This window comes from Ascaphus truei, chromosome 15 (genome assembly GCF_040206685.1).
Source record: "Ascaphus truei isolate aAscTru1 chromosome 15, aAscTru1.hap1, whole genome shotgun sequence".
Lineage (NCBI taxonomy): Eukaryota > Metazoa > Chordata > Amphibia > Anura > Ascaphidae > Ascaphus > Ascaphus truei.
In genome coordinates, this window is record NC_134497.1 from 2389072 (window position 1) to 2413380 (window position 24309).

The 24309-nt window shown below is 52.6% G+C and overlaps 1 protein-coding gene across 7 annotated transcripts in view; it reads right to left on the reverse strand.

The window, feature by feature from the left end:
• STAU1 (staufen double-stranded RNA binding protein 1) overlaps positions 1-24309 on the reverse strand; it is a 51448-nt gene that overhangs the window by 11228 nt on the left and 15911 nt on the right. For 3 of the 7 annotated variants that reach the window (XM_075571274.1, XM_075571270.1, XM_075571275.1), the window contains exons 4-13: positions 23848-23916; positions 19488-19644; positions 17472-17631; positions 8959-9124; positions 8296-8394; positions 7255-7467; positions 5160-5303; positions 3739-3882; positions 1645-1720; positions 56-375 (exon numbers count right to left, since the gene is read on the reverse strand). In XM_075571274.1, the coding sequence (XP_075427389.1) occupies positions 56-375; positions 1645-1720; positions 3739-3882; positions 5160-5303; positions 7255-7467; positions 8296-8394; positions 8959-9124; positions 17472-17631; positions 19488-19644; positions 23848-23916 (1548 nt within the window). The remainder of the gene's footprint in view (positions 1-55; positions 376-1644; positions 1721-3738; positions 3883-5159; positions 5304-7254; positions 7468-8295; positions 8395-8958; positions 9125-17471; positions 17632-19487; positions 19645-23847; positions 23917-24309) is intronic. The other 4 variants (XM_075571272.1, XM_075571276.1, XM_075571273.1 and 1 more) reach the window with 3 other exon arrangements.

The window sequence follows — 24309 nt, forward strand, 5'->3', positions numbered from 1 at the left end:
TTAGAGAGGGAGGCAGGGGTATACACATACTCCTACATACAAGTAGGCTTGGTACCTGCACTCCTTGGACTCTGGATAGATAATCTAATTGCTCGGAGGGCCTGGCAAGGGGGCCGTGGGGTACGTGGCCAGAGTTGTTGTTGTTTTTCAGGATGGTATCGGCGGTAGGAGACGCGCCTGCATACAGCAGCTCTCTGGCAATCATTGCCGTCACAGTTGCCATGGCTGGGTTGGGTGCCACCCTGTTAAAATCTTTGGTGTGATGTCCTTGATTAACTCCCACAGCTTGGGCCACTTCCGGAACCATGGGAAGGATCCCAGCCGGGAGCTGCTGGTGGCTGTGATAAGGCATCCTGAATTCTTCTTCCCTGTGATCTGCAAAAGGCGAGGTTTATATTACACACACACACACACACACACACGTATGTACGCACACACACGTATGTACGCACACACACACACACACGTATGTACGCACGCACACACACAAACGCACACACACACATGTATGCACGCACACGTATGTATACACGCACGCACACACATACATGTATGTATGCACGCGCTTATACTGATTAGAGGTTGTATTAAGACACTTTATTGTATTGGGAAATGAATAATAATAATAAATAAATATATATGAGAGGGAGTGGCTTAGTGAGTAAAGACACTGACTGGCACAGAGAGTTTGAAGGGGAGCCTGGTTCAATTCCCGGTGTGGGCTCCTTGTGACCTTGGGCATAGATTGTAAGCTCCACGGGGCAGGGACTTGTGCCTGCAAAATGTCTCTGTAAAGCGCTGCGAACAATTAGCAGCGCTATACAAGAACATGCTGTTATTATTAATATATATATATATATATATATATATATATATATATATATATATATATATAAAAAAAAATCAAACACAAATAGACGATACCGTTCTGTGGCTAACTAAATGCTTTTATTTGTGCGAGCTTTCGAGATACACTGATCTCTTCTTCCGGCGATGTTACATTGAATGAAGCAAGGATAACTTAAAAACAGTGTCTCTTGGAATGTGATCTGTGATTGAAGCCTATCCCTCCCCCCTGTGCAGTATGCGTTTTATGACTTGAGGTGTTAAATGGTCCCTGAATGTAAGTGATGTAAAAGTGCGTGTGTGTGTGTGTGTGTGTGTGTGTGTGTGTGTGTGTGTGTGTGTGTGTGTGTGTGTGTGTGTGTGTGTGTGAATGTAAATATAAATTTGTAAAGAGCCCACAGAGTATACAGAGAGGGGAGAGGGAGAGGCGGAGAGGGGAATAGGTCGGAGGGGGGGGGGGAGGGGGGAAGAGGACGAAGGGGGGAGAGGGGAAGAGGTCGGAGGGGGGGAGGGGGAGAGGTCGGAGGGTGGGAGAGGTCAGAGAGGGGGGAAGAGGTCGGAGAGGGGGGGAGAGGTCGGAGGGGGGGAGAGGTCGGAGAGGGGGGGAGAGGTCGGAGAGGGGCGAAGAGGGGAACCTGACCTGTTTTTTTTGGGGGGGGGGGTGAAGGCTTGAGGACTGGCGTTGAGAACCCTGTCATACAGCAGTGTATAATAAACAAGAAACGGATTTCTATACTGTTAAAACTTATGCACTGTGATCCAAAACATTTCTTTATTTTTCCAAAATAAGGAACTTACTATTAATAGCATCTTCTCCTGAGCCCGGCTCAAAAAAGGTGACCTTCCTGCCATCTCCCGTCTTCTTCACAGGTGTCTGAAATACAATGCCATTTATTTCGCTTTTTTACATTCCCCGATTGCAGATTTTCCACAGAAAGCCCCCCGGTCCCACCGGATTTTAGCGGCAGGTAAATGAACGTATTTCATGTGTAGAGGCGCCAGCCTCAGGGCGTACACCCGTACACCGCAGAAACCCATTCGCTTTGCTATATTCTCTGCACCCACTAATGTAAAAGGTCAGAACGTACGGAAAAAAGAAGGATCACGTGAAACCGTCATATTCATCCTCTAGGGCCAGAGCTCTGTATACGCGCCCGGGGCCAGAGCTCAGTCTACGCGCCCGGGGCCAGAGCTCCGTCTACGCGCCCGGGGCCAGAGCTCCGTCTACGCGCCCGGGGCCAGAGCTCCGTCTACGCGCCCGGGGCCAGAGCTCCGTCTACGCGCCCGGGGCCAGAGCTCCGTCTACGCGCCCGGGGCCAGAGCTCCGTCTACGCGCCCGGGGCCAGAGCTCCGTCTACGCGCCCGGGGCCAGAGCTCCGTCTACGCGCCCGGGGCCAGAGCTCCGTCTACGCGCCCGGGGCCAGAGCTCCGTCTACGCGCCCGGGGCCAGAGCTCCGTCTACGCGCCCGGGGCCAGAGCTCCGTCTACGCGCCCGGGGCCAGAGCTCCGTCTACGCGCCCGGGGCCAGAGCTCCGTCTACGCGCCCGGGGCCAGAGCTCCGTCTACGCGCCCGGGGCCAGAGCTCAGCACACACGCCCGGGGCCAGAGCTCAGCACACACGCCCGGGGCCAGAGCTCAGCACACACGCCCGGGGCCAGAGCTCAGCACACACGCCCGGGGCCAGAGCTCAGCACACACGCCCGGGGCCAGAGCTCAGCACACACGCCCGGGGCCAGAGCTCAGCACACACGCCCGGGGCCAGAGCTCAGCATACACGCCCGGGGCCAGAGCTCAGTATACACGCCCGGGGCCAGAGCTCAGCACACACGCCCGGGGCCAGAGCTCAGTACACACGCCCGGGGCCAGAGCTCCGTATACACGCCCGGGGCCAGAGCTCCGTATACATGCCCGGGGCCAGAGCTCAGTATACATGCCCGGGGCCAGAGCTCAGTACACACGCCCGGGGCCAGAGCTCAGTACACACGCCCGGGGCCAGAGCTCCGTATACATGCCCGGGGCCAGAGCTCGGTATACATGCCCGGGGCCAGAGCTCAGTATACACGCCCGGGGCCAGAGCTCAGTATACATGCCCGGGGCCAGAGCTCAGTATACATGCCCGGGGCCAGAGCTCAGTATACATGCCCGGGGCCAGAGCTCCGTATACACGCCCGGGGCCAGAGCTCCGTATACACGCCCGGGGCCAGAGCTCAGTATACACGCCCGGGGCCAGAGCTCAGTATACACGCCCGGGGCCAGAGCTCAGTATACACGCCCGGGGCCAGAGCTCAGTATACATGCCCGGGGCCAAAGCTCAGTATACATGCCCGGGGCCAGAGCTCCGTATACACGCCCGGGGCCAGAGCTCCGTATACACGCCCGGGGCCAGAGCTCCGTATACACGCCCGGGGCCAGAGCTCAGTATACATGCCCGGGGCCAGAGCTCCGTATACATGCCCGGGGCCAGAGCTCCGTATACATGCCCGGGGCCAGAGCTCCGTATACACGCCCGGGGCCAGAGCTCAGTATACACGCCCGGGGCCAGAGCTCAGTATGCATGCCCGGGGCCAGAGCTCAGTATACATGCCCGGGGCCAGAGCTCAGTATACATGCCCGGGGCCATGTCCCTGCTGCAGCGCTTATTCCCATTTATGTGTTATGTGTAATTTTTATTTTTGTCACGTGTATTACTGCTGTGACGCGCTATGAACATTAGTGGCGCTATATAAATAAAAGATATTAATGATATCGCACGGTGACCTCGCACGGTGACCTCGCACGGTGACCTCGCACGGTGACCTCGCACGGTGACCTCGCACGGTGACCTCGCACAGTGACCTCGCACAGTGACCTCGCACAGTGAACGCCCATGACAGCGTACGGCAGCTTTGTTACCTTTTCCTCTGTCTTGAGAGCAGGCTTTGGGGGCGGCGGGGGCACCTTAAAACCCAGAAGTTCCAACATGTTTTCGGCAGAGTTCCGTTTAGCTACTTTCTTATTGGTTCCCATGCCTTCCGCAGTGTGACTCCCGACTTTAACCTGGGGAGGGGACCGGGAGGGAGGGGGGGGGGAGGGGACCGGGAGGGACCGGGGGGGGGGGGAGAGACGGAAGAGAGGACCAGGAAAGGGGGGGACGGAAGAGAGGAAAGGGAGGGGGGGGGGGCGGAAGAGAGGACCAGGAGGGAGGGGGGTGGGAAGAGAGGACCAAGAAAGGGGGGGACGGAAGAGAGGACCGGGGGGGGGGGGGGGGGACGGAAGAGAGAGGACCAGGAGGGAAGGGCAGGGGGGGGGAGAGAGAGGATCGGGAGAGTTGGGGGGGGGAGGGGGAAAGAGAGGACCGGGAGAGTTGGGGGGGGGGGGGGGAAAGAGAGGACCGGGAGAGTTGGGGGGGGGGAAAGAGAGGACCGGGAGAGTTAGGGGGGGGGGGGGGGAGAAGAGAGGACCGGGAGGGAAGGGGGGGGAGGGACCGGGAGGGAGGGGGGGGGAGACGGAAGAGAGGACCAGGAAAGGGGGGGACAGAAGAGAGGAAAGGGAGGGGGGGGGGGGCGGAAGAGAGGACCAGGAGGGAGCGGGGTGGGGGGGGGGGGCGGAAGAGAGGACCAAGAAAGGGGGGGACGGAAGAGAGGACCGGGAGGGGGGGGGGGGAACGGAAGAGAGAGGACCAGGAGGGAAGGGCAGGGGGGGGAGAGAGGACCGGAAGGGAGAGGGGAGAGAGAGGACCGGGAGAGTTGGGGGGGGGGGGGGGAGGGGAAAGAGAGGACCGGGAGAGTTGGGGGGGGAGGGAGGGGGGGGGAAAGAGAGGACCGGGAGAGTTAGGGGGGGGGGGGGAGAAAGAGAGGACCAAGAGGGAGGGGGGGGGGAAGAGAGAGGCCCGGGAGGGAAAGAGAGGACCAGGAAAGTTGGGGGGGGGGGGAGGGGGAGAAAGAGAGGACCAGGAGGGAGGGCAGGGGGGGGGAAGATGTATTGAGAAGTTTATGTAGTGTCATACATGAACACACAGCTTTATTATAGTATAGGGAGGTCAAATGAAAATAAGGGATTTCAGGCCATGAGAGGTTGGGAGTTACAGCAGGCAGAAGATCCTGATAAAGAGCAAGTGTTTGGATAGGACCGTGCAGTCGTGAATCAACTAACGTAGCGCGCTGGCTGCTAAAACATCCGCAAGTGAAAATGGCGTCAGCAACCATAAACACGAGCTACAGAACGGCGGCCGAGCAAGGAGAGTAAAGGAGAAAAGGCGCCCTGAATGTTAGCCGAGGCGCAGTATGCAATTTAACGGATGCTAAAAGCGCCGTAGGTGGGAGACCCTCACAAACCTGCATGACAAACTCTCTGCGCCTCGGGAGACCCCTTTCTGTGATCAGCATGTACTCGGGCTCCTTGTCCTTTTTGGCCTGCTGTATCTGCGCGAGCCGGCTAATGGGATTCATGCCCTGTCCGTACTCCGGGCTCGTGGGGAGCTGCGCAAAGGAAGAAATGAGAGATTATTACACCCGCAACCGGAAAAACGGTCACAGTTGCTGCGATTGTGTAACGGATCCCTCTAAAACAGATCCGCGCCCGGATTGAAAGCTTGGTCCTTGCGACCGCAAGCACAATTACATGCTGAATGCCACCGTATTTATATTTAACATGCGTTAAAGCAGCAGTCCCGCCGTGTTACATTTGGTATAAGAACCTGGGGTCCTGGAGTAGAACCAGGTTATTTACCCATCAGGGGACCCCCTGGCTGTCGACATACTCGCCGCTGGTGTTCTTGGTGGGGATTTAAATGGCTGCCCAAAAGGAATTGCAACAGATGACGTTAAAGTCTCCCTATCGGCCCCGCAAGATTTGGCAACGTCACCGGTATCTCAGAAACCGGGGGTCCGAAAAGCTGAAAAGAACCCGGGTTGAGGTCCAGAAGACCTTCAAATCCCCATCCTATAAGCAGGGAAACCCTACACAGATTCCCTCTCCATGCTAATGTACTGATCTGGGAGGAGTGTAGCTTTGTCGTATGATACAATAACTCTACTCCTGGCTGACCGCGTACGCAGAGTACCCAAGCGCTGTAGGACCTCACAAGCCCTCGTGCATTGTAGGCTTCAGGACAACGGTACGGCCAGAATATGATTAACCAAACACATTGATCCATTCAAAATAAAGCAGCCGTCTCAGATACCAAAGGCTTCGCCGGAGTTCAATCTCGATACTTTCACCGGCGGTTCCGGAGATAATTACCAGCGCCGTTTCTGGCATTCCGTCCTGCTTTCTAAAGGGGATTTAAATGGCTGTCCAACAGGAAGTTACGTTTTGTGGCTTCCTACTGGCAAGAGATTTGGCAGCCATTTTGTTTCCCCTGATTTAAGCCCGGTTACTTCACCAGTAATTATCTCAGAAACCAAAGGGTTCGTGGAGCTAAGACGACTACCGTTCAAGCTCAGGAAAAAAACGCAGAGAAGGGGATTCCTGCATTAAAGTAATAAAAGCAAATAGCCTGCCTTTTATTTACAGTATATAAAAACGTCACAGTGCCTCGCCATAGCAAGGAAACCTTTACGCACTTTACTCAGTGGCACAGGAGCCTCGCCATAGCAAGGAAACCTTTACGCACTTTACTCAGTGGCACAGGAGCCGGGCCACAGCAAGGAAACCTTTACGCACTTCACTCAGTGGCACAGGAGCCGGGCCACAGCAAGGAAACCTTTACGCACTTTACTCAGTGGCACAGGAGCCGGGCCATAGCAAGGAAACCTTTATGCGCTTCACTCAGTGGCACAGGAGCCGGGCCATAGCAAGGAAACCTTTACGCACTTTACTCAGTGGCACAGGAGCCGGGCCACAGCAAGGAAACCTTTACGCACTTTACTCAGTGGCACAGGAGCCGGGCCACAGCAAGGAAACCTTTACGCACTTCACTCAGTGGCACAGGAGCCGGGCCACAGCAAGGAAACCTTTACGCACTTTACTCAGTGGCACAGGAGCCGGGCCATAGCAAGGAAACCTTTATGCGCTTCACTCAGTGGCACAGGAGCCGGGCCACAGCAAGGAAACCTTTACGCACTTTACTCAGTGGCACAGGAGCCGGGCCATAGCAAGGAAACCTTTACGCACTTTACTCAGTGGCACAGGAGCCGGGCCATAGCAAGGAAACCTTTACGCGCTTCACTCAGTGGCACAGGAGCCGGGCCACAGCAAGGAAACCTTTACGCACTTTACTCAGTGGCACAGGAGCCGGGCCACAGCAAGGAAACCTTTACGCACTTTACTCAGTGGCACAGGAGCCGGGCCATAGCAAGGAAACCTTTACGCACTTTACTCAGTGGCACAGGAGCCGGGCCACAGCAAGGAAACCTTTACGCACTTTACTCAGTGGCACAGGAGCCGGGCCATTGGCCGTCAAGTATTGAAGTCATTTTAAGAGCTCACCTTCACTATGGATTTTGTTTTCTTTTTGATGCGTGGTTTCATTTTCTCCACCATGGGGAGGGGCGGCAGCGTCCTCAGCTCCTCCAGCACCGCCGTGGCAGCATTCTTCTTGGAGATCTTCTTGCTTTTTCCTTCACCTTCACCCAAAAATTCCCCGACAGAAACTTTAGTTACGAAGCTTTTCATGTGGGGAGGGCCCGTTTCCTTAGTCACCTAAACCAAGTAGGAGACCAAGAATAAATGCTTCACTGATTAGCCTTATTATTCATTCAGAAACCGCCAGAACCACCAGCAAGCAAACTAGAGTCCAAAAGAATAAACCAGAAATCCTTGGTTGGGTTGCTGGTTCTGAATTTTCTCAGCCCAGTTTTGTCTTTACAAACTGTTTATTACACTAGGATAAAGCTTTCAAGGCGCAATTAATGCTTTTTAAAAAAAAAATTGAATTATGTTTAGAAACACTGTGCTTGTGCATATTCAACCAAAGTCCGCAAACAGTTTGAAAGGTGTTTTGAGGATCTGTGAGATGTGGATACACAACTGTTTCAAGGAAAGCAAGATTTTAAAATTGGAGATACTGTACAACCAATGGAAAGACTTATCCAATACCCAACACCGTTTCCCCCCATTGAGAGACCAGGTCTACTTTAAGGTATTGGCAGCATTAAAAATGTCTGTGTGCGCACAGATGTTCTTATATATGGTGCTGATAAATCACAAGAGTACATAAAATCTTGCAGGTCCAATAATTATACACGGAGATGAAGTGACTTGTCCAAGGACACAAGGAGATCGGACGCCATTAAGTTACGCCTTCAGCTACCCAACACTAATTACGCTGCATCAAGAGACTAATGCAAAAGTGACCAGATTCTAACTGCCCTGCATGACATGGCTTGGTCTTTATGGATTAACCAAAGCGCTCAAGTTACAGCCATAAACTATAGTCAAGCCATTCTTGGATGTCTAGGTCCTCGGCAAGTGGTCAGTGCAGCAGAAGCTGGTCAACACATGTGGGTTGGAAAAAAAAACGGGTTTTACCTCGAAGTTCACAGACATGTTCCTTTTAAGCGCAATCTCAAAAACCTGGCTTATTTCCGATTTATTAAGGTTCTCCTCATCTGGAACTTTTCCATTAACCTAAAAAAAACAGAGAAAAGTACATTTCTATCAAGAACTTAGTTTCTGTATTTACAACTGGAGCAACTTCAACATTAATCGCCATAAATGCATATTTTAAAGGAGTTACTGCTACTGTTTTAACCCATGGTTTCTTTTTTTATAATACCAAATATCAAGCCAAGAGAAGCAGCAGCATCGCCGGTTGTGATGGCCATTTAAATCCCCTATAAACATCAGGGGGTAATACTGGTAACTTCACAAGTAAGCATATTTGGAACCAGAGGGGTGCCCGAGAGACGAAAATAATGCGGTTCGGTTGTATTCAGCCACGGTTATTACATCCGATCACAGCCTATCCCAGGGATACCGCAGGACTCAAAGGCAGTGATAAAAAAATGAATATTCCCCCTTAACTCGCCAGCGGGTACAATTACTGTGGCTACACCTGTAGCAATTGGTTATTTACATCATCTAGGCTCCGGCACAGTCCGCTCACATCTTCTGCAGGTTAGCTAAACAATACTAGACACAGAGGCTATTCCCCATACATGTTCACGTCGCTTCCAGAATAAAACCCCGTACCTCTGGTTTGTCAGGAAGAGGTTCATTCTCCAAGGTCTTTAGGGCTTTGGCAGCAGCGTCGTGCTTAGCAGCCTGCCTCGTTCTGCCTTTCCCGTGAAACTGCTGGCCCCCAATAGAAAGCTCGACTTGGTAGAGTATGGGTGTGACAGGGAACGGATAGAAGTACCTGGAGGTTAAGCAAACATTTCATATCTTCATTATTGATTTAAAGGAGCAATTTATGCACTTTTATAAATTTCTTATTTTTTTTTTTAACAAAGGTATGAAGCAAGGAGTCTCCGGAGCTGAACCCCATTAATTTCAGCTCTGGGGACCCCCTGCTTCCGGAGCACCTGGGCCCCCGTGTCAGTGCTCAAAAGTGTCCGTGCACAAAATCCAGAACATATTGTATGTGGCAATTTGAACAATATGTGTTCGTAAAAAGTACTTAATATGAAAGTTTGTAGACACCATTATCAGGCTTGAAGATAAGAGAAATGTTGCTAATAACAAGTCACAAATGCTCCAAGATTGAGGAAAGATAACAAATGAATGGCACCCTGAGGGGATGTCCGGACCCCCGCGAGTGAAGGAGCCCTCCGACCTCCTCACTGACCTAATGTCTCTCTCCCCTGGAGCTAGACTAATGCAAACACAGCGATGACCCATAACCAGTCTTGTACAGTAAGGTACTCACGACCCATAACCAGTCTTGTACAGTAAGGTACTCACGACCCATAACCAGTCTTGTACACTAAGGTACTCACGACCCATAACCAGTCTTGTACAGTAAGGTACTCACGACCCATAACCAGTCTTGTACAGTAAGGTACTCACGACCCATAACCAGTCTTGTACACTAAGGTACTCACGACCCATAACCAGTCTTGTACACTAAGGTACTCACGACCCATAACCAGTCTTGTATAGTAAGGTACTCACGACCCATAACCAGTCTTGTACACTAAGGTACTCACGACCCATAACCAGTCTTGTACAGTAAGGTACTCACGACCCATAACCAGTCTTGTACAGTAAGGTACTCACGACCCATAACCAGTCTTGTACAGTAAGGTACTCACGACCCATAACCAGTCTTGTACACTAAGGTACTCACGACCCATAACCAGTCTTGTACAGTAAGGTACTCACGACCCATAACCAGTCTTGTACACTAAGGTACTCACGACCCATAACCAGTCTTGTACAGTAAGGTACTCACGACCAATAACCAGTCTTGTACAGTAAGGTACTCACGACCCATAACCAGTCTTGTACAGTAAGGTACTCACGACCCATAACCAGTCTTGTACAGTAAGGTACTCACGACCCATAACCAGTCTTGTACACAAAGATACTCACGACCCATAACCAGTCTTGTACACTAAGATACTCACGACCCATAACCAGTCTTGTACAGTAAGGTACTCACGACCCATAACCAGTCTTGTACACAAAGATACTCACGACCCATAACCAGTCTTGTACACTAAGATACTCACGACCCATAACCAGTCTTGTACAGTAAGGTACTCACGACCCATAACCAGTCTTGTACAGTAAGGTACTCACGACCCATAACCAGTCTTGTACACTAAGGTACTCACGACCCATAACCAGTCTTGTACACTAAGGTACTCACGACCCATAACCAGTCTTGTACACTAAGGTACTCACGACCCATAACCAGTCTTGTACAGTAAGGTACTCACGACCCAGAACCAGTCTTGTACACTAAGGTACTCACGACCCATAACCAGTCTTGTACACTAAGGTACTCACGACCCATAACCAGTCTTGTACAGTAAGGTACTCACGACCCATAACCAGTCTTGTACACTAAGATACTCACGACCCATAACCAGTCTTGTACACCAAGGTACTCACGACCCATAACCAGTCTTGTACAGAAAGGTACTCACGACCCATAACCAGTCTTGTACAGTAAGGTACTCACGACCCATAACCAGTCTTGTACAGTAAGGTACTCACGACCCATAACCAGTCTTGTACACTAAGGTACTCACGACCCATAACCAGTCTTGTACAGTAAGGTACTCATGACCCATAACCAGTCTTGTACACTAAGGTACTCACGACCCATAACCAGTCTTGTACAGTAAGGTACTCACGACCCATAACCAGTCTTGTACACTAAGGTACTCACGACCCATAACCAGTCTTGTACACTAAGGTACTCACGACCCATAACCAGTCTTGTACACTAAGGTACTCACGACCCATAACCAGTCTTGTACAGTAAGGTACTCACGACCAATAACCAGTCTTGTACAGTAAGGTACTCACGACCCATAACCAGTCTTGTACAGTAAGGTACTCACGACCCATAACCAGTCTTGTACAGTAAGGTACTCACGACCCATAACCAGTCTTGTACACAAAGATACTCACGACCCATAACCAGTCTTGTACACTAAGATACTCACGACCCATAACCAGTCTTGTACAGTAAGGTACTCACGACCCATAACCAGTCTTGTACACAAAGATACTCACGACCCATAACCAGTCTTGTACACTAAGATACTCACGACCCATAACCAGTCTTGTACAGTAAGGTACTCACGACCCATAACCAGTCTTGTACACAAAGGTACTCACGACCCATAACCAGTCTTGTACACTAAGGTACTCACGACCCATAACCAGTCTTGTACAGTAAGGTACTCACGACCCATAACCAGTCTTGTACAGTAAGGTACTCACGACCCATAACCAGTCTTGTACACTAAGGTACTCATGACCCATAACCAGTCTTGTACACTAAGGTACTCACGACCCATAACCAGTCTTGTACACTAAGGTACTCACGACCCATAACCAGTCTTGTACAGTAAGGTACTCACGACCCAGAACCAGTCTTGTACACTAAGGTACTCACGACCCATAACCAGTCTTGTACACTAAGGTACTCACGACCCATAACCAGTCTTGTACAGTAAGGTACTCACGACCCATAACCAGTCTTGTACACTAAGATACTCACGACCCATAACCAGTCTTGTACACCAAGGTACTCACGACCCATAACCAGTCTTGTACAGAAAGGTACTCACGACCCATAACCAGTCTTGTACAGTAAGGTACTCACGACCCATAACCAGTCTTGTACAGTAAGGTACTCACGACCCATAACCAGTCTTGTACACTAAGGTACTCACGACCCATAACCAGTCTTGTACAGTAAGGTACTCATGACCCATAACCAGTCTTGTACACCAAGGTACTCACGACCCATAACCAGTCTTGTACACCAAGGTACTCACGACCCATAACCAGTCGTGTACAGTAAGGTACTCACGACCCATAACCAGTCTTGTACAGTAAGGTACTCACGACCCATAACCAGTCTTGTACAGTAAGGTACTCACGACCCATAACCAGTCTTGTACACCAAGGTACTCACGACCCATAACCAGTCTTGTACAGTAAGGTACTCACGACCCATAACCAGTCTTGTACACAAAGATACTCACGACCCATAACCAGTCTTGTACAGTAAGGTACTCACGACCCATAACCAGTCTTGTACAGTAAGGTACTCACGACCCATAACCAGTCTTGTACAGTAAGGTACTCACGACCCATAACCAGTCTTGTACAGTAAGGTACTCACGACCCATAACCAGTCTTGTACACAAAGATACTCACGACCCATAACCAGTCTTGTACAGTAAGGTACTCACGACCCATAACCAGTCTTGTACAGTAAGGTACTCACGACCCATAACCAGTCTTGTACAGTAAGGTACTCACGACCCATAACCAGTCTTGTACAGTAAGGTACTCACGACCCATAACCAGTCTTGTACAGTAAGGTACTCACGACCCATAACCAGTCTTGTACACCAAGGTACTCACGACCCATAACCAGTCTTGTACAGTAAGGTACTCACGACCCATAACCAGTCTTGTACACAAAGATACTCATGACCCATAACCAGTCTTGTACACTAAGGTACTCACGACCCATAACCAGTCTTGTACACCAAGGTACTCACGACCCATAACCAGTCGTGTACAGTAAGGTACTCACGACCCATAACCAGTCTTGTACAGTAAGGTACTCACGACCCATAACCAGTCTTGTACAGTAAGGTACTCACGACCCATAACCAGTCTTGTACAGTAAGGTACTCACGACCCATAACCAGTCTTGTACAGTAAGGTACTCACGACCCATAACCAGTCTTGTACACAAAGATACTCACGACCCATAACCAGTCTTGTACAGTAAGGTACTCACGACCCATAACCAGTCTTGTACAGTAAGGTACTCACGACCCATAACCAGTCTTGTACAGTAAGGTACTCACGACCCATAACCAGTCTTGTACACAAAGATACTCACGACCCATAACCAGTCTTGTACAGTAAGGTACTCACGACCCATAACCAGTCTTGTACAGTAAGGTACTCACGACCCATAACCAGTCTTGTACACCAAGGTACTCACGACCCATAACCAGTCTTGTACACCAAGGTACTCACGACCCATAACCAGTCGTGTACAGTAAGGTACTCACGACCCATAACCAGTCTTGTACAGTAAGGTACTCACGACCCATAACCAGTCTTGTACAGTAAGGTACTCACGACCCATAACCAGTCTTGTACACCAAGGTACTCACGACCCATAACCAGTCTTGTACAGTAAGGTACTCACGACCCATAACCAGTCTTGTACACAAAGATACTCACGACCCATAACCAGTCTTGTACAGTAAGGTACTCACGACCCATAACCAGTCTTGTACAGTAAGGTACTCACGACCCATAACCAGTCTTGTACAGTAAGGTACTCACGACCCATAACCAGTCTTGTACAGTAAGGTACTCACGACCCATAACCAGTCTTGTACACAAAGATACTCACGACCCATAACCAGTCTTGTACAGTAAGGTACTCACGACCCATAACCAGTCTTGTACAGTAAGGTACTCACGACCCATAACCAGTCTTGTACAGTAAGGTACTCACGACCCATAACCAGTCTTGTACAGTAAGGTACTCACGACCCATAACCAGTCTTGTACAGTAAGGTACTCACGACCCATAACCAGTCTTGTACACCAAGGTACTCACGACCCATAACCAGTCTTGTACAGTAAGGTACTCACGACCCATAACCAGTCTTGTACACAAAGATACTCATGACCCATAACCAGTCTTGTACACTAAGGTACTCACGACCCATAACCAGTCTTGTACACCAAGGTACTCACGACCCATAACCAGTCGTGTACAGTAAGGTACTCACGACCCATAACCAGTCTTGTACAGTAAGGTACTCACGACCCATAACCAGTCTTGTACAGTAAGGTACTCACGACCCATAACCAGTCTTGTACAGTAAGGTACTCACGACCCATAACCAGTCTTGTACAGTAAGGTACTCACGACCCATAACCAGTCTTGTACACAAAGATACTCACGACCCATAACCAGTCTTGTACAGTAAGGTACTCACGACCCATAACCAGTCTTGTACAGTAAGGTACTCACGACCCATAACCAGTCTTGTACAGTAAGGTACTCACGACCCATAACCAGTCTTGTACACAAAGATACTCACGACCCATAACCAGTCTTGTACAGTAAGGTACTCACGACCCATAACCAGTCTTGTACAGTAAGGTACTCACGACCCATAACCAGTCTTGTACACTAAGGTACTCACGACCCATAACCAGTCTTGTACACTAAGGTACTCACGACCCATAACCAGTCTTGTACACTAAGGTACTCACGACCCATAACCAGTCTTGTACAGTAAGGTACTCACGACCCATAACCAGTCTTGTACAGTAAGGTACTCACGACCCATAACCAGTCTTGTACAGTAAGGTACTCACGACCCATAACCAGTCTTGTACACTAAGGTACTCACGACCCATAACCAGTCTTATACACTAAGGTACTCACGACCCATAACCAGTCTTGTACAGTAAGGTACTCACGACCCATAACCAGTCTTGTACAGTAAGGTACTCACGACCCATAACCAGTCTTGTACACTAAGGTACTCACGACCCATAACCAGTCTTGTACAGTAAGGTACTCACGACTGGATGAGCCTGAAGTTCGCGTGCTCACTGCCCACGAAATCGCAGAAGTAACATCCCACGTGGGAGCATTAGGCAGTGGACATGTACGTTACTCTCAGTCTGTGCGATACGACGTTGCGGAGGATCCAATAAAATACTTGTTCCACCCGTTGAAGCGATCCAGCCTCCGTCAGTTTTACGTCCGTTTTGTGCCCGTTTCCCCCGTGGGATGCGACTTCTTCACGAGATACGTGAATCAGAAAGGGGGCGCCGGTATCTCTGCTCTTTAACCGCGTCACACGGGCCAATAGGAAGCGGAACCTGATGACGTCACAGCTTCCTATTGGCTGGCAGGGCGAGGGTAACCCTGCTAGTCGATAGGAGACCGGCACACCCTATGTGTGTGTGTCTGTGTGTGTGTCTGTGTGTGTCTGTGTGTGTGTCTGTGTGTGTCTGTGTGTGTCTGTGTGTGTCTGTGTGTGTGTCTGTGTGTGTGTCTGTGTGTGTGTCTGTGTGTGTCTGTGTGTGTCTGTGTGTGTCTGTCTCTATGTCTGTATGAATGAATGAATGAATGTATGAATATATGTATGTGTCTGTATGTATGTATGTATGTATGTCTTTATAAAGCACCATTAATATACATAGCGCTTCACAGCATTAATACACGTGACAATCGTAAATAAATTATACAAATCACACAATGAGAAGAAGCACTTTCAGACATTAGTGACATTTAGGAAGAGCTTACAATCTAATTACGGAAAGTATCGCGGGAAGCAGGGGGTCTACGGAGCTGAAATTAATGGGGTTCAGCTCCGAAGAGCCCCTGATTCAATCCTTTGTGTAAACAAAATAATAAAAAAACGGATTGCCTCCTCCCAGAAAGTGTGTGTTTCTGCCTGGAAGTTACACAGAACAGCTGCTCCTCAGCACCGTACCGTGGGGGGTAAGCACCGTACCGTGGGGGGGTAAGCACCGTACCGTGGGGGGGTAAGCACCGTACCGTGGGGGGTAAGCAGCGTACCGTGGGGGGTATGCAGCGTACCGTGGGGGGTATGCACCGTACCGTGGGGGGTAAGCACCGTACCGTGGGGGGTAAGCACCGTACCGTGGGGGGGTAAGCACCGTACCGTGGGGGGTAAGCACCGTACCGTGGGGGGTAAGCAGCGTACCGTGGGGGGTAAGCACCGTACCGTGGGGGGTAAGCACCGTACCGTGGGGGGTAAGCACCGTACCGTGGGGGGTAAGCACCGTACCGTGGGGGGTAAGCACCGTACCGTGGGGGGTAAGCAGCGTACCGTGGGGGGTAAGCAGCGTACCGTGGGGGGTAAGCACCGTACCGTGGGGGGTAAGCACCGTACCGTGGGGGGTAAGCACCGTACCGTGGGGGGTAAGCACCGTACCGTGGGGGGTAAGCACCGTACCGTGGGGGGTAAGCACCGTACCGTGGGGGGTAAGCACCGTACCGTGGGGGGTAAGCACCGTACCGTGGGGGGTAAGCACCGTACCGTGGGGGGTAAGCACCGTACCGTGGGGGGTAAGCACCGTACCGTGGGGGGTAAGCACCGTACCGTGGGGGGGTAAGCACCGTACCGTGGGGGGTAAGCACCGTACCGTGGGGGGTAAGCACCGTACCGTGGGGGGTAAGCAGCGTACCGTGGGGGGTAAGCAGCGTACCGTGGGGGGTAAGCAGCGTACCGTGGGGGGGTAAGCACCGTACCGTGGGGGGGTAAGCACCGTACCGTGGGGGGGTAAGCACCGTACCGTGGGGGGTAAGCACCGTACCGTGGGGGGTAAGCAGCGTACCGTGGGGGGGTAAGCACCGTACCGTGGGGGGTAAGCACCGTACCGTGGGGGGGTAAGCACCTTACCGTGGGGGGTAAGCAGCGTACCGTGGGGGGTAAGCACCGTACCGTGGGGGGTAAGCACCGTACCGTGGGGGGTAAGCACCGTACCGTGGGGGGTAAGCACCGTACCGTGGGGGGTAAGCAGCGTACCGTGGGGGGTAAGCACCGTACCGTGGGGGGTAAGCACCGTACCGTGAGGGGTAAGCACCGTACCGTGGGGGGGTAAGCACCGTACCGTGGGGGGGTAAGCACCGTACCGTGGGGGGGGTAAGCACCGTACCGTGGGGGGGTAAGCACCGTACCGTGGGGGGTAAGCACCGTACCGTGGGGGGTAAGCACCGTACCGTGGGGGGTAAGCAGCGTACCGTGGGGGGTAAGCACCGTACCGTGGGGGGTAAGCACCGTACAGTGGGGGGGTAAGCAGCGTACCGTGGGGGGTAAGCACCGTACCGTGGGGGGTAAGCACCGTACCGTGGGGGGTAAGCACCGTACCGTGGGGGGTAAGCACCGTACCGTGGGGGGTAAGCACCGTACCGTGGGGGGTAAGCACCGTACCGTGGGGGGTAAGCACCGTACCGTGGGGGGTAAGCACCGTACCGTGGGGGGTAAGCACCGTACCGTGGGGGGTAAGCACCGTACCGTGGGGGGTAAGCACCGCCTCGCATGTTATAGTTGTACGTGGAGCGGATGCCAGTGTACGGATCCAGGGGTTTGTATGTGGGTTTCCTCCCCAGCTTCATGCACAGGGCGTTCAGTTCCACCGTCGGGGTTATGCTATCTGAGGAACAAAAACACAACACCAATAAATCACCATCGCAAAGGACGACTTTCCTGCCGGCTTGTGTTTAACCGCTGAATGACCGAATTCATGTGAGTAATTACAGCAAGGCCCCATCTCGCCATCATGGACTGGCTCCCGGAGTAGCAAGCCAAACATGCGTTGCTCCCCGCGCTGCCTCGGGAATTCCTCTTTGGGACCATATGATGATTGCTGCAAAACGTCATTTTACAAGCAACACATTGCAAGGTATCTGCACAGCTGCGCCAATAACTGCGCCAATAACTGCGCTGCGAACTGCTCCTGGGGGCGAGCGGGCGAGAAAGAAAACTCTGAGAATGGTTTACTCCACTGCCCATCTGTGCCCTCCCGGAAATGATAGCACCGACCAGAAACCCGGCTCACATTATATTACACGCATAGCGGGATTATATTACACGCATAGCGGGATTATATTACACGCATAGCGGGATTATATTACACGCATAGCGGGATTATATTACACGCATAGCGGGATTATATTACACGCATAGCGGGATTATATTACACGCATAGCGGGATTATATTACACGCATAGCGGGATTATATTACACGCATAGCGGGATTATATTACACGCATAGCGGGATTATATTACACGCATAGCGGGATTATATTACACGCATAGCGGGATTATATTACAGCCGGAACCCACTTTGAGGCAGAGTCCCACTTGGCCTCATTTATTGGAATTGCAATAAAACAAAACCAGTGCTATACATATTTGGTAACGTGTCACTGGTGAGTATAATAGCTTTTTATACAATAAACACCGCCAGGTAAGATATTCCACCATTTCCAAAGCGATGGGAATCAGCGCAGAGACGGACGCCATTCTTACACTTACAGCTGCAAGCCTGAGAATGTCACAAATACTACATTTCTCCCCAGACGAGACTCAAGTGGACCATGTGACCGGGGACCACGTTAGGATACCGGGGCACACGTCAAGATACCGGGGCACACGTCAAGATACACATTGTGTTCCATTACTACCCAATAGGTTCACACCTTTAAATGACCATGTCATGCAGGCGCACACGTTTACATGCCATGCAAGCGCACACGTTTACATGCCACGCAAGCGCACACGTTTACATGCCATGCAAGCGCACGCGTTTACATGCCATGCAGGCGCACGCGTTGACATGCCACGCAGGAGTACACGTTTACATGCCACGCAGGCGCACACGTTTACATGCCATGCAGGCGCACACGTTTACATGCCACGCAGGCGCACACGTTTACATGCCACGTAAGCGCACACGTTTACATGCCACGCAAGCGCACACGTTTACATGCCATGCAAGCGCACACGTTTACATGCCATGCAGGCGCACACGTTTACATGCCACGCAAGCGCACACGTTTACATGCCATGCAGGCGCACGCGTTGACATGCCACGCAGGCGCACACGTGCCACGCAGGAGTACACGTTTACATGCCATGCAGGCGCACAAGTTTACATGCCATGCAGGCGCACGCATTTACATGCCATGCAGGAGTACACGTTTACATGCCATGCAGGCGCACGCGTTTACATGCCATGCAAGCACACACGTTTACATGCCATGCAAACGCACACGTTTACATGCCACGCAAGCGCACACGTTTACATGCCACGCAAGCGCACACGTTTACATGCCATGCAGGCGCACACGTTTACATGCCATGCAAACGCACACGTTTACATGCCATGCAAGCGCACACGTTTACATGCCATGCAAGCGCACACGTTTACATGCCATGCAAGCGCACACGTTTACATGCCATGCAAGCGCACACGTTTACATGCCATGCAAGGTTCTAAACCTGTACCTGGATTTTTTCCCTCACCGCGAGAAGGGCGGGCGGTGGGCTTGGGGAAGTCTGTCCCCTCCAAGGCTTTGGCAGCAGCCGCATGTTGCGCTTTTTTAATACTTGTTCCTTCGGCCTCCCAGTGCTGGTCCCCGAGAGTCAGCTGCACGGTAAACATCTGGAAGGAGAAAGACCCAGTTACCCAGAGATGGGGGAGCACATAGCCCCGAATACTTCTGTCTCCCGAGCTGAACCAGGATGGTTACCCTATTTGGGGCGGCGAGACGTTTCACTCGGGGGACATGACCGCTGGGTTAGCGTCGCGTCCAATACAAATCAGGTGCTGACACTGTGACTTGGCACTGGCTGCCATGTTTATGTATAGAAATGTTGCTGAGGTCGGGTGATCACAGATGAGGTCAGAGGGACACTGATTCAGGGGGGGGGGGAGCTTTGCTTTCATCTGAAGATGAATATTGAGAAGACAACCCATAAAAATGATCACGGCCGTATACGAGACATCACAAATCTGAACGCAGCATTCCTCTGCACCAGCGGATATATAGAGATAGCTACAATGCCATATTAACGCTCATCAGTAAGGCGCAAGAAAGCCAAAACTTCCAAGGGAATGGTCTCTACGGATGTGCCAGGCGCCATTGTGATCCCAGATAACACACTTCGATGGCACAGAATAGGAGTGTTCCTGCGGGATTCAATGTGTGTGGGTGAGGTTTGGGAGGGGGGGGGGGGGGTGAAATATCTCACTGTACCATATACTGTAGTTCCCAAATACTTAAATCTACAGCAGAAATCAGCCCAACCCCAAGAAAAATTGGTGCCCAGTATCCGTCTCCCAACAGCAGAACCAGCGCAAAACCGGGGCAAAGAAATTATTATTATTATAGCACCACATTTACCCCAAAAAAACAACACAAATGTGCCTTAAATGGGATTTCTCATTCCTAAATATACATATTGCCCAAGCTTTGCAGCTGGAAACACTCGATACAGAAAACCCAAACCCCCCAAAACGTGTATGCGCGATTGATAACTTTATTCCATATAGCGCTTTTCTCCCAACGGGACACACATTGCGTCACAATTACAGTACAGCGCGCGATACGCAGCACATAGGAATATTACACACACAGTCCCTGCCCCGTGGAGCTTACAATCTATGGTTTTGGTGCCTGAGGCACAGGGAGATAAAGTGACTTGCCCAAGGTCACAAGGAGCCGACACCGGGAATTGAACCCGGCTCCCCTGATTCACACTCAGTGCCAGTCAGTGTCGTTACTCACTGGGCCGCTCCTCCCTAAAGAACGAAAGTTCACCGCACTGCAGGTATAAAAGTTCAATCAGTTTATGCCATTCAAATTGAATTGAAGTCGGGGGTCTCCAGAGCTGAACCCCATTAATTCCAGCTCCGAGGACCCCCTGCTTCTGGAGACACTTACCTCTGAAGTGGGTGCCGGTAGCTCCTCCGGCTCAGTAAGCAGGGCCTTCACGTTTAAAGCTCCCACGTCACATGGTCCAATAGGAAGCCGCACAATGATGTCACGGCTTCCTATTGGTCTGCAGGCAAATCTATGAAGAGCGGACATATTGTGAACCCCGGTAGCCGAGGAGAGAGGCAAGCGGCACCTACTTCGGAGGTATCTCCGGAAGCAAGGGGTCACGGATTGTCACCTGAGGCATTTCATGTTTACAGCCAGCCACGCAGACAGCCAGCCACGCAGCCAGCCAGCCACGCAGCCAGCCAGCCACGCAGCCAGCCAGCCACGCAGCCAGCCAGCCACGCAGCCAGCCAGCCACGCAGCCAGCCAGCCACGCAGCCAGCCAGCCACGCAGCCAGCCAGCCACGCAGCCAGCCAGCCACACAGCCAGCCAGCCACACAGACAGCCAGCCACACAGACAGCCAGCCACACAGACAGCCAGCCACACAGACAGCCAGCCACACAGACAGCCAGCCACACAGACAGCCAGCCAGCCACACAGACAGCCAGCCAGCCACACAGACAGCCAGCCAGCCACACAGACAGCCAGCCACACAGACAGCCAGCCACACAGTCAGCCAGCCACACAGTCAGCCAGCCACACAGTCAGCCAGCCACACAGTCAGCCAGCCACACAGTCAGCCAGCCACACAGCCAGCCAGCCACACAGCCAGCCAGCCACACAGCCAGCCAGCCACACAGCCAGCCAGCCAGCCAGCCACACAGTCAGCCAGCCACACAGCCAGCCAGCCACACAGCCAGCCAGCCACACAGACAGCCAGCCACACAGACAGCCAGCCAGCCACACAGACAGCCAGCCACACAGACAGCCAGCCACACAGCCAGCCAGCCACACAGCCAGCCAGCCACACAGTCAGCCAGCCACACAGCCAGCCAGCCACACAGTCAACCAGCCACACAGTCAACCAGCCACACAGCCAGCCAGCCACACAGCCAGCCAGCCACACAGTCAGCCAGCCACACAGTCAGCCAGCCACACAGTCAGCCAGCCACACAGACAGCCAGCCACACAGACAGCCAGCCACACAGACAGCCAGCCACACAGACAGCCAGCCACACAGACAGCCAGCCACACAGTCAGCCAGCCACACAGTCAGCCAGCCACACAGACAGCCAGCCACACAGACAGCCAGCCACACAGTCAGACAGCCACACAGTCAGCCAGCCAGCCACACAGACAGCCAGCCACACAGACAGCCAGCCACACAGACAGCCAGCCACACAGACAGCCAGCCACACAGACAGCCAGCCACACAGACAGCCAGCCACACAGACAGCCAGCCACACAGACAGCCAGCCACACAGACAGCCAGCCACACAGACAGCCAGCCACACAGTCAGCCAGCCACACAGCCAGCCACACAGACAGCCAGCCACACAGCCAGCCACACAGCCAGCCACACAGACAGCCAGCCACACAGACAGCCAGCCACACAGACAGCCAGCCACACAGACAGCCAGCCACACAGACAGCCAGCCACACAGCCAGCCAGCCACACAGCCAGCCACACAGACAGCCAGCCACACAGACAGCCAGCCACACAGACAGCCAGCCACACAGACAGCCAGCCACACAGACAGCCAGCCACGCAGCCACACAGCCAGCCAGCCACACAGCCAGCCACACAGTCACACAGTCAGCCAGCCACACAGTCAGCCAGCCACACAGACAGCCAGCCACACAGACAGCCAGCCACACAGTCAGCCAGCCACACAGACAGCCAGCCACCCAGTCAGCCAGCCACACAGACAGCCAGCCACACAGACAGCCAGCCACACAGACAGCCAGCCACACAGACAGCCAGCCACACAGACAGCCAGCCACACAGACAGCCAGCCACACAGACAGCCAGCCACACAGACAGCCAGCCACACAGACAGCCAGCCACACAGACAGCCAGCCACACAGACAGCCAGCCACACAGACAGCCAGCCACACAGTCAGCCAGCCACACAGTCAGCCAGCCACACAGTCAGCCAGCCACACAGTCAGCCAGCCACACAGTCAGCCAGCCACACAGCCAGACAGCCACACAGACAGCCAGCCACACAGACAGCCAGCCACACAGACAGCCAGCCACACAGACAGCCAGCCACACAGACAGCCAGCCACACAGACAGCCAGCCACACAGACAGCCAGCCACACAGACAGCCAGCCACACAGACAGCCAGCCACACAGACAGCCAGCCACACAGACAGCCAGCCACACAGTCAGCCAGCCAGCCACACAGACAGCCAGCCACACAGACAGGCAGCCACACAGACAGGCAGCCACACAGACAGGCAGCCACACAGACAGGCAGCCACACAGACAGGCAGCCACACAGACAGGCAGCCACACAGACAGCCAGCCACACAGTCAGCCAGCCACACAGACAGACAGCCACACAGACAGACAGCCACACAGACAGACAGCCACACAGTCAGCCAGCCACACAGTCAGCCAGCCACACAGCCAGCCAGCCACACAGCCAGCCAGCCACACAGCCAGCCAGCCACACAGACAGCCACACAGACAGCCAGCCACACAGACAGCCAGCCACACAGACAGCCACGCAGACAGCCAGCCACGCAGACAGACAGCCACACAGACAGCCACACAGACAGACAGAGCCACACAGACAGACAGCCACACAGACAGACAGCCACACAGACAGCCAGCCACACAGACAGCCAGCCACACAGACAGACAGAGCCACACAGACAGCCAGCCACACCCTACATGAAATAGGAAATATTGATTTGGGGCTGTTTTGCTCTCAGACCAGATTCTTGGAAAGCTGGGAGGGCGCCTGAGAAAGGCAGAGAACGCCTCAGGAACTACATACAAGTACACGGACACAATAAGGAATACCCACTTGTCTTGGGTGATCTTCTGCCACTCTCTCAAGAAGGCTGTAATCCTGCCACCGTCCCAGGGGAATCACCTGAGAAGTGGGAGACAAGGAGTCACAAGCTCTCCTTAGATAAAATCGACTTTACAGTAGGGGCGGCTTTCTCAGGGTGAATGGATTTACGTAGCACTGTGCTGAAGCGTGTTCAGCAAATACAACACTCCACTTGTTGTCCCTCTAAAACGGGCACAGAAATCGCCACTGCGCCGTGGCATGATAAATACAACGCCCTGTGCCGGGCTTGGCGCTTATCTTTGCTGCATTCAAAACTCGGCAGAATGGATAAAACCCAGCGGGCCTGAAATCTGTGCCCAGCACCGCTATACACGGCGTATGGTTTTTTTTGCCATTTAGCTGAAAATGATCTTGCTGTGGTGTAATACAGGGGAGCTCAACTTCAATCACCTTTCAAGGATATCCCTGCTT